General features: G+C 36.4%; 1 protein-coding gene across 1 annotated transcript; it reads right to left on the minus strand.

The window, feature by feature from the left end:
- Positions 1 to 444: 444 nt before the first annotated feature.
- Positions 445 to 8,993, minus strand: LOC145985868 (protein mono-ADP-ribosyltransferase TIPARP-like). Its single transcript, XM_083119979.1, has 2 exons — positions 8,903 to 8,993; positions 445 to 2,472 (listed from the first exon to the last, which is right to left on the minus strand). Exon 2 carries the CDS (start codon positions 2,470 to 2,472, stop codon positions 1,819 to 1,821), a length of 654 nt encoding a protein of 217 aa, XP_082976105.1. The 5' UTR covers positions 8,903 to 8,993; the 3' UTR covers positions 445 to 1,818.
- Positions 8,994 to 12,584: the final 3,591 nt, after the last annotated feature.

Genomic DNA, 12,584 nt, shown 5'->3' on the forward strand with positions numbered 1-12,584 from the left:
TATCATCGTTTATCATTCCAAGGCGACGACATTACCACTATGCCATCACGAGGCAAAGGTAGTATATTAAAGGTAAACTAGGCAGTGGTAATGTCCAATTAACAGAGCAAGCTAAAAATTCATGTTTTTCATAAACACTAGGGCAGGTATTATATCATTCTATTCGACATGTAAAATAGTTTTTAAGTCTACCTCCAGGTCACACCTCACATATTACTCCAATGGAACACTGACAAATATGCAACAATACAAATTGAGATAATCTTCAAACTACTTAATTGTAAACATATTGTCAAAACACAGCTGTCTTCATAATTTGGAGAGTGAAAATACTTTTATGAAACAAGTGTAGTGTGCCGTTTCAAAGAATAAAAACATTCCTTTTCTTTAAAAATGTACAAAAATTATTATTTATCCTTCAATTACAGGCAAGAAAGTTGGCATTTGCAACTTCTGATTATCACAATAGTTCTGTAAACTGCTTATAATATTTTTATACTCATACAATTTGATTATACTCTGTATCCTAGCAATAACATATAATCACAAAAATATAATTGCTTTTGAATGATCTGTTCAAAGACACTACAAAGTAAAATTATATAAAATTCAACATAATCTACACGTACTTAAAAAATGGAACAATACAAGGTAAAAGTAAACATTTCCTACACGTTATGCAAATCTTTACTTTCTATTTACTAAACTATGAAAATATTCTTCAAGTAGTAACTTAATACCTTGTGTAATCGTCTCTAAATGACCAAGCAAAAACTACATATTTTAGTAGGTATTTGCAACTTATGATTATCACAATAGTTTTGTAGATTATCATCACTCTGTATTAAAGCAACAATACATAATCACAAAAATATGATAGCTTTTCAGTCACACTGCAACGTGGCTTTGTTTAAAAGTAAGCAAATCTTTTATATATTTTTTTAAATGGAAAAATACAAAGTAACATTTCCTGCATAGTACACAACTCTATCTTTACGTAGTAATTATTATCTTGTACAATCATCTACAAATATCTAAACATTTTGGAATGAAAATACTAAAAAGTAGAATTCTAGTTGTATTAATGAAATATTTGGTGACAGTAGAAAATGAAGAAAATAATATTTGAACACATTCACATTATATAGTTTGAATACTGCAACTTGCCTCTGCACTTTTAAAAATCACTGCTTATACTTTCATAACTGTATAACAACATTAAACAATGGAAATACAAATTATATTTTGCACTCATGGTGTAAGAAAGATAATTTCAATGGTGGTGATCCTTACATGTAGATGCTAGTAATCACTAGAATTTAAAATCGTAATGAAAGGCATAGCATATTATGCTATTTGTGTTACTTGTTTTGCCATGGACCATGATTAGATGTAAACAAACTAACTTTCGTATATTCTAGTGCAGAATACATAAAACAAAGAGGGACAGGTATATATGACTTTTTTTGCTAGAGATTGTAACTCTAAAGTAATGAAACACACATTTGAATTTATAAAAAAAAATAAAGACTCTTTTCAACTAGTTCAGTGGATATTTTAGAGAACACTTGAATACTATATCTACAAAGAATATTATTTGTTTTTGATGGTTATGAACGATAAACATATGTTTTTATGTATTTTCTCTATACTAGATGCCTTGCTGCATCTATAAACAAAAAAGTAAGCTTGAACTCAGCACACATTCAATAAGGCTGTATAGTGTACATGCAGATAATAATGTTTGTAATGTTAAGGCACATCGATATTAATATAATGGTAAATCAAGTTTGCCTTTCCTTTATTTAAGGGCATGAGTCAATACAGGGAGTAATGACGTCCATGTGATATTGGCTTGTAACTTCTTCGCTTCCCAAAATGAATTTCTGGACTTTCATAGTGGACCAGATACAATGGGTAAAATTCATTGTCATAGTATTTGACGTACACTTGAAAAGAATTCCCAACAGTGGTATCACCCATGTGTGGTAGTTTTAAGCCTTCCGATCCATTGTATACACCACCTTTTGTAACCTTCGCAAGGATTAACGCCCTGTCGTCAAGGGAAAAGCTCTTGTTACATTCCAGATTTGCATAACTTGCAAATGGCGAAAAACTCACCCCTGCCCCATACTTTACTCTGCTTGCTCTTCGCCAATCGAAGTTGATCCTGCAGATTGATTCTGCATTTCTTCTAGAAGTCGCGTGGAAAAGTTCCACTTCTGTGGTAGAAGCATATCTGGTTACAACCTCTTCTTTCTTGAGCTGGTAACGACCCCATAGATAAGGGTTCTGAATGCGATATATGTATTCGATTTCAGCCTTTCCTAAGGACTGTTTAACCTTGTTCTCTACAGTGCGATACTCGCTGGAGTAGTCTGGCAACTCTATTTTTGCCACTTCAGTCGAAGGGGCCATGTAGTCCCAGCTGCTTGGTTTGTGGTAATTCAGAACAGTTTGCACCAATGACATCTGAAAACGTGAAAAAATCAAGTTCAATGCAGTGTACATAAGAGTCTATTTCCTAATAACCTCGCTTGTGTTCTAAATTTACGTCCTACATTCCTCCCAGTGTTGAATCCATCCACTTTCACGACGCCAGGTGTCCCTCCTTCGAATCTCGGCCTGGGAATGGATGTTTGTGTGACCATTCATCAATTTCATCATATCATCAATCATCTCCATCTTCGCAAATTTGCCAAAAGTGGCACAAAAAGCAAAGTTAAATAAAGCAAATCAAATCAAAATCAAACCAGCCACTTTCCTCCAGGGAAAGGAGCATCAAACTTCGAGGGGGGGGAGTTATAAGCCACAAATTATAAATATAATAAAGCAATACTAATATTTATAATTGCCCCTTACTTCTGATGGGGAATTAAATTAAATTAAGTGTAATGAGGTATAATTAACTATCGTTTTGAGAACAAAATTTTGAGAATCAATAAAATAATATTGCAGCATTAAGGCGTCTAGGCTTTCTACAGCATTCTGTGGATGACATCATCAAAGAAACTTTCTGTGGGTTCTCGTCCCCCTCAGTTGACACCTCCCCACAAGATTGAAGTGTATTCTGCTCCATTGTATTTCTTAATTTAACATTTATAAAAAAAAGGACCATAACTAAAAATCATTCATTATTTTCACTTTTAATTATAAAGAGGACTGAATAAATGTTTATTTACTATGAAAAAACAGAAATGAAAAAAAGCCAAAGTGAACATAGTTGCCAATTTTCTAAACAATTGTGCGAATGATCTGAAAGGTTATTGAAACTTTCGGGGGGTGGGGGGCGTTCTGACCGGGTCTCCTCCTGAATTCATCACTGCTTCTGCCAAATGCTTCTTTCATTTATTCTTCTTGCCCCAGGCCTCGATGTTTCTCTCTGTGATCTGCATGGGTGTCCATAGCTATGGGGATAATGGTATGGATCGAACCATCAAAAATTTTGGAAAGTGGATTTTTCCCTTAAAATAATATAAAGAAGCATGCATATATTTCCCTAAGTGTATTTAAAAAAAGGGCGACGAGGTGCGCTGAGGGGGAATCAGAATATATTTACTTCGTAATACATTTACTTTAGGTGGTTCCAAGTCACTTTTGCCCCAAGGAGCTTTAATTGTAATCTGTTAGGTGAAGAAAGGAATAATTTAGATGGGTATATCTAGTAAAGTGTTCATTACGCTAAAATAAAAGTGACTTTCAGTACTATGTTAGTAGTACACAAGCTATCGTCATTAATACTTCATGCAACGAGCTACATTAGCATATATATATATATATATATATATATATCTTACATAATTCAAATAATAAACATATAAGTCTGTAGATTACACACACACACACACACACACACACACACACACACACACACACACACACACACACACACACACACACACACACACACACACACACACACACACACACACACACACACACACACACACACACACACACACACACACACACACACACACACACACACACACACACACACACACACACACACACACACACACACACACACACACACACACACACACACACACACACACACACACACACACACACACACACACACACACACACACACACACACACACACACACACACACACACACACACACACACACACACACACACACACACACACACACACACACACACACACACACACACACACACACACACACACACACACACACACACACACACACACACACACACACACACACACACACACACACACACACACACACACACACACACACACACACACACACACACACACACACACACACACACACACACACACACACACACACACACACACACACACACACACACACACACACACACACACACACACACACACACACACACACACACACACACACACACACACACACACACACACACACACACACACACACACACACACACACACACACACACACACACACACACACACACACACACACACACACACACACACACACACACACACACACACACACACACACACACACACACACACACACACACACACACACACACACACACACACACACACACACACACACACACACACACACACACACACACACACACACACACACACACACACACACACACACACACACACACACACACACACACACACACACACACACACACACACACACACACACACACACACACACACACACACACACACACACACACACACACACACACACACACACACACACACACACACACACACACACACACACACACACACACACACACACACACACACACACACACACACACACACACACACACATATATATAAACACTAGATACCGAAGGTGTGTTCAGCTTATAACTGCACAACTAGGAGCGACAAAACGAAAGAAACATCATATTTTGTTTAAGTAATTATTGTATTGTTGTTATATATTATATTTGCAAGTATAGCGAGCAGAATTCACACGAGAAATAAGGGAAGTTTCTAATTTGATATTGATTGATTTGGTTCATTTCACTTCGCATGTCTGCCACTTTTGACTAATCGCGAAGATGAGGATGAGAGATGATATGATGAAATTGATGAAGCGACACTCACAAATAACACCCATCCCAGATCGGGATTCGAACCCGGGACCTCTGGCCTTGATTTGATATACATATATATACGCCTTAATGCTGCAATATTATTTTAATGATTCTCAAAATTTGTTCTCAAAACGATAGTTAATTATACCTAATTACACTTAATTTAATTTAATTGCACACAGAAGTAAGAATCGATTTTAAAATATTAGTATTGCTTTATTATATTTATAATTTGATGCATGTAACATCCCCCCATGAAGTTTGATGACCCCCCCCCTTCCCTTCCCCGGAGGAAAATGTTTGGATTCGACCCTGGACAGAAGAATGTAGGACAAGAACCGAAAAACAGACTCAGAAAGATTTTTTATTTAATTTTGATTTGCTTTATTTTACTTCGCTTTTTGTGCCACTTTTGGCTAATTTGCGAAGATGGAGATGAGGGATGACATGATGAAATTGATGAATGGACACTTACAAACATCCACGCCCAGGCCGGGATTCGAAACCGGGACTCCTAGAGTCGTTGCGCGATGTGCTAACCACTCTGCCAAGGAGGCCGGCAGAAGTAAGACGTGTGAGGATCAAACCGAGACTGTATCAACCACTACGTTATCTGGAAAATTCCATCGTACTTTTACGTGTCCGTGGTGCGGTGATTAACATAACGTGCTGGAAAACCTACCGACCTGGGTTCGAAATCTTGGAAAACAGATGTTTCTTTGTACTTGTTTTTTCGTCCAGTTCATCCTTATTGTCGCGATTAATAGCGACGTAAAATAGCCAAAATATAATTTTAAAAAACAACTTCCTTCACCTTCATTGTCAGTTTCGGACAAACAGAAAATGTTTGTGTAGAAAAGACACAGCTGCATTAAAAAACCATTATATCGTAATAGTAGCTTCATTTATACGAAAAAGGAAAGCGTTACACAGCTATGGAAACAACTGACCTTCAGTTACCCAAAGAAACCTTTCAATGTGGGTCAGACCTTAGAAAAACGACTCGTCCAATGCTCAAACACTCCCAAGTGGACGCAATAAGCTCACTCAGTACCTTACAATAGCTCCCCTTCTGCCTGTTTGTAAACTATGCAGTGCTGCCAACCAACAAACAATTTTGTACGGGCAATGTTGTGAATGCAGTCCCAAGCTCAGTACCACCTATTTCCAATTAGAAGGTTAATGGAGCCACCTGTTACAGATTAGGAGCAAGCTTGAGAGGGAACACTTGTAATAAATAAGAATTATGACTCAAGGAAAGTTTAGCTAATATACAGACTGTGGCGACATCGTACGGGCACTTTGAGTACCAGAAGCCGTTAGTCAATGAAAGTTTAAACATTCACTGTGTTTGTATTAAAAAAAAGGAAGAGAAATATATATTTATCAAACACCTCTGGAAATATATTTGCTGTGTATTGATTTACGTCGAGAACTGAAAAACTTTTCTCCTGCTGTAACCTTGTTAAGTACAACACGGGACAGTTCCTCGACTCGCAGACCCGAACACAGTAGCCACGTGACTGACTTGATAACTACATGCGCTAGCGTACGCAGAATTATTTTTTTCAGGGGGCTGTAATTGTAAATATGGGCATCACAAAGCAGCGTTCTGGTGGGGGTTGTTGCACACTATAAAATATTTCATAATTACCAATTACCATTTTTAACCTTCGTTTAAAAAATTGTTCAAAAATAAAAATGGTAATCGGGAGCATTTTAAGGCGGATTTGATTTTTTTCCGAATTCTTTACTGATTTCATTCGGAAATTTCGATTTTCTCAAAATTTCGGGAGGGGATTCAGCCCTATTAGCTCCGTCGGCTTACGAAATTACAATATGTATTGGTTATCGGCCGATTACCTTCGCTAATTTACTGAGGGGTGCGAGGGGAGGAGGCTTGAGCACCACTTGTTTTCTGGTCGCAACCCAATTATTGTTTCAAACAAACACATAAAAGTAGGTTTCTTGTGCAAATGAAGTGATCTGTTCTTCTATTTTCAGTGTGAGTGGCGATTGACATGCCCGAAGTTATATCCCCCTCTTTCCCAGTCGTCAGGATTTCCCAAACAAAAGAACGCGAGATTCGTGGTACACAGAGCTAGCAGAGAGTACAGTAGTATACTAATCTTAAAATTCTTGGGATCGCCTTTACTCAAGAAAGGAACAATGAAATAGAGAGCAAGAATAGAAAACAAGAAAATATGAGAGAGAAGGAAAGAGAAAATAAGACGCAAATAAAGGTAGTAAAGATGAGAGAAGGGGAAAGGAAGAAGTAGTGTAAAACTGAAGGGAGGTATTTTCCTTGAGTTTTGTTTTAAGTCCACTTTATGCACACAAAGGTTAATCGGGACTAGACTAAAAGTTTTGAACCGCTATGCGCCTCCACTTGGTATCGAACACAGGACTCCGGCCGGGGGTGAAAGGAGAAAGAGTTAGGGAGACAAAGAGAAGGAAATGAAACAAGGCTGGATGAGAGAAAAAAACCAATACAAAGACGGTGAGGAAAGAAAAGAGGGGTGGAAACAGAGAAAATAAGACAGACACTGTTATTTTCAGAGGGGGCTGGTGGAATTGTAAATGTGCATATTGCATGGCTACGTTCTGGGTGGGGATGCACAATAAAATATTCGTTAATTACCATCTTTAACCTTCGTTTTGAAAATTGTTCAACAAAAATGATAATCGGGGTGATTTTAATTTTTCCGAGTTCTTTACAGCTTTCATTTGAAGATTTTGATTTTCTAAAAATTTCGGGAGGGGCTGTAGGATTATACTGATTATTATGCGCCCAAGTTCCGATTATTTCAATTCCGAAGAATTCATGGCACACACGCATTTTAAAGATGGTTCGAATAGAGGCTTAGTGAATTGAGGAAGGAACAATAACAATGAAAACCATTGCTTGCTCACGAGTCATGACTAAACACGAACTCGGACGAGGCGCGCGATTTTCTTACTGCGTAAATTCTGGAGAATGATATTCCATTCCGTATACTCCTGCGTATTTGCTTGTTTTATCATCTATCAGCCATTCGTTTACTGTCGTCTTTTATACGGACTGTTTCTGCTACTACATCACGTGACGTGTCATGAGAATGGGTAAATATGGTCCATCAATGGTTTCTTTCTTAGGTTAGGCGGGTCACGTTAGAGGTTCTTTAACATTAAATAACGTACATGAATGCTACAAACACATGATCACGTGTCACCACCTCTTCGAACCTTACATCTGCGTCCGTGTCTGAAGCGAGCGTGAACCTAAAGTGGCTCTTTGCTGGGAATCAAAATGACTTCGCTAAAAAATTCTTAGTGAAGCACATACCTGTACGAATTAGTTTCGCCAAAACTCAAATATATTTCCATAATATTTTCCACTATTCTGAAACACTTCCTAAAACTCCTTGGGAACATCATTAAACATTATTAGGTACCGTCACCGGAGAATAATAAGGCCTTCCATTACGTATTTACATGGAATGTGACTGCAGTCACTGATCGCAACTTGGGTTCGAACTGTGAGCAATTGTGGGTGTCTCTTTTTATTATTATTCTTTTGCACATCCTCATCGATAAAATTAGCCGACAGGGTGGACAAGCGACGCACAAAATACTGTACAGCATAATAATACAACCACCCCTTCGAATTTTTCTTCGTTGTCAGTTCCGGAACACAAAATCTTTACATAGGCTACAGTAGGCTACATATCGCATCGCCGAAGCACTGAATTCAATACTCATTGCTGATAAAATAGCTTCATTGTATGACAAATACAATAATACGAAACTAATAACTAACCTTTAATTATTGTAAGTAAACCTTCCTTGTGGATTTGAAGCTTCGAAACTCGAATAAAAACAACTATAACATACAGCTGTGACAGTGACACACAAACACAATTCGTACAACGCAATAAGTGCGATACCTGGGAGTGATTCCTCTCTCCCCGTTTAAAAACCACGCAGTGTTGCCAATTAATGTTCCTAAATAATTTTGTGAAGGAAATCTCGTCAGAGTGTAGTTCTAACGCCATTTACGGTTAACTTTACTTGCACACTCAATGGGCCCATCTGCTGCATATCAAGTATAGTTGAGAAACATTTGTAATACACATGAATTACGATACAAGATAAGATTAATGAATCTACACCGTGGCGACATCGCGCGAGCAAGTCGAGTACCAGAAGACTTGTCTGAATGAAATATATTTTTTAAATGGCTCTTATGCACAAAGTAGAGAAAAGATATAAAAATAACACTGGAAATACCTTTGCTAATATTGATTTATGCTAAAAATTGACAAGAAAATGTTCATACTGTACAGGCGTTGAACGGGGAAGTCCCTAATGTGGCATGCACCAACAAGGTAGGAAACTACGTGATTTTATCACGAAATTTAGTGATTCTCGTCTGATGATTACGAGAGTTAATTTACCGAATTGTTCAGGAAATAAGCAATTCTGCGAATGTTTTTATGGTGTATGAAGAAAGTAATTTATGTACAGTAAAGGAAATAGTTCTAACAGAAACGCAGTGGGGGAATCAGAATTTTGGTGCCGTGAGCAAGAATTAACTTGAATAAAATTATTTTATCCCAGAATTTTTTTGGAGTTTTACCGCAAAATTTTTGAAGGGGGTACAGTATCCTCCTAAATCCGTAGATTAAAGTTGTATCCCTTGCACTCCCGTCAAATAATTTGACATACAAGACGCTGCTGTTAAAAGAACCAATTTAATAATAGCTCAACACAAAAAGTTTATATTGTTTACAAAGATTATCTTCCTTTCCAAAAAAAATCAAGACCAAACCACTATAAACTTATTCTACTATATTGTGCTACTAGTTGGTACATTGATATGTGCTCTTGGAAATATTTTTAAGGGGATGAAACTTGTTTATATGTGTGTGTGTGAAACCATGCAATCAGACAAAGTTTAGTTTCAGGAAATCACATTGCATGCTAATGCCCCTTTGTGTGGGGGTGGGGGATTTTTTTCAAAGAAGTAGTCGATTGGAAGATTAGATATAAATCTGCTTCAGTAGAGTTCGCGACCGACTTTCTTCCATTTTAATTTTTCAAATAGAATTTTACGAAACTAAACACTTACACAAATGGCACAAAATATATTATGGGAATTTTTAGTATCTATGAGATTATATAAATTGAAACTTTTCATATTCCATCATAATAGGCAGAATTTATGTTACCCCCATTTTATGCATAAATAAATGTATTGAAAATGTCATAATCTTATCAGATAAATTATTGGCAGTAGTTTCTGTAATCCTACAGAACCAACTCTCTTTTTAACTTGGTATAATGAAGACGCCAATTTTGAGGATCGACACTTTTCCAGGGTCTATAATGTGTTACTAAGTGCGTCTCAAAATGTATTGTAAACAAATAGTTCAATTTTCTGGGAACTCAAAATAACGAAAAGACGGGTTGAAATACCCCCCCCCCCCCCATCTGTATATGTCACAGCAGGTTCTTTATTAAGTTATTCTAAAAGAGAGCTCTCCGATTATTATTTATTAAAGTACAGTGCGTTCGTTTTGGCTCTGGGCCGAGATAGCGCGTGAACAACTCTTATAACACAGGTTAGTACTCGTTATGCAATATAAATATAATTGTCTTCATGCTAAAGATATGTGCGTACATAAACGAGAAGTTATGAGACGAAAATGTCGGCATCTGCGCCATGTCCCGCGCTATCTCAGCCCAGACCCAAAACGAACGCTGTGTGTATTAAAGTAACTGGTCTAAAAAAAGAAGGGTAATTTAACAAGTGTTTTGACTTTGCAAATACGTTCGGGTGTATAACAAGACGTGGGCTACAAACCACGCCTTACTATCTAAGTACTTGCCTCACACACACACCTCAACAAAAAAATGCTCTAAATGCACCTCACACTTTTAACCAAATGTACAGCCAGTCTTTGGAAAGTTAGACCCTACTCTGTCCCAGGCCACTCCAAATCTAATTTCAATTGAACACAATAAAGAAATAAATATCCGTACACACAAAAAAATTGGAAAGTACTCAAATTTTATTGCAAAACTCTTACACACCTTTATAATTTGGACAGTGGAAATAATTTTATAAACGAAGACAATTCATACTACAGCCAAATAAAAAAGCATAAAAATTATTATTCATTCCATAAGTAAATGCAATAAAGCAAGCATTTTCAACTTCTGCTTACAATCACTTTTTATATTCATCAATACCATCACCACTCTGTATTATAGCACAAAAATACATAATTGCAAAAATATTATGGGCTTTCATTTAATATTTTTAAAACGCACTACAAAGTAAACTTACTCAAAAGCAAGCAATTGTTAAATATGTTTATTTAAAGAAATGAAAAATATCAACTGAAACCTTACTGTATGTTAAACGAGACATGTACTTGACATTTACTAAACATCTTATACGACACCATTCTTAAAGAAATAATTAAAGTTTATATTTATGTACTGTGCAAACCAGTTAAAGGAAATAATTACTAGCAAAATATATTCTGATTTACCACTCCCCCTTTTCATCTTACATGTTGAAACATGGTGAGGGGTGTAAAATTTTTAAACTGATGTTTTAGAAAAATATATACGTAGCCTACATGTTGAATTCTATATTATCCCCCACCCCAAAAAAAATTGATGGCATGGTCCGCGCCATTATCCCCCTCATTTTGGCCATCCCTGGTTTTAGTCAACTATATTAATGGGATGTGTATAACAATAAAAAAATTAAAAAGCAACATAATGTACAATAAAATAATACAGCATAATAAATTATGTCTTGTACATACTATGCCATTTTCATATGGTGTCTCAGTTCTCCTACTCTTCCCTACTTTTTGTACCAAAGAAAAAGCCTACTACATTCAGGGTTTATATTCCTATAAATGTGTATGAATACTAAGCAATGCAAATTACAGAATATGTATAGTTTCTCAAATTCAAATCAGTGTTATGAAGGGAGAAGTGCAGTGTACTATAAAGTACAAACCCACATAAGCATGTGAAATCACCAACATTTAAAAAAATAAAAATACAATTTGCTTTTCTGAATATGCCTACAATCTGCAAAAAGATAATAATAAAATAAAATAATGAAATGTGAAAAACTTATCTGTAATGAAGGATATATCACATGCTATTATGTTACTTTTAATATCCACATTTACCATCGCCAATGATTACCTGCAAATAAATTCAACTTCATATATCCTAAAGTTAGATACGTGCAGCAAAGAAGAAAATATGTATAAGAAGTAAAACTAAATGTTGGATTGTTTTGTTAGGCATATAAATCTACTTCAAAAACACTGAATCCGTTTTACTTGTATTGACAATAATTTCTCAACTGCCGCTATTAATATTTTGTGAGATACTACATCTAAAGAGAATACTTCGAATTGTGTTTAGCGGCTCCAAATGCTGCACAGAGTTTTACATTTTTTTCTACA

Source organism: Lepisma saccharinum, chromosome 3, assembly GCF_977018435.1.
Source record: "Lepisma saccharinum chromosome 3, izLepSacc3.1, whole genome shotgun sequence".
NCBI lineage: Eukaryota > Metazoa > Arthropoda > Insecta > Zygentoma > Lepismatidae > Lepisma > Lepisma saccharinum.

What these genes read in the sequence shown, in the direction of transcription:
- LOC145985868 (XM_083119979.1), bottom strand. Translation starts at nt 2,472, where the DNA reads ATGTCATTGGTGCAAACTGTTCTGAATTACCACAAACCAAGCAGCTGG.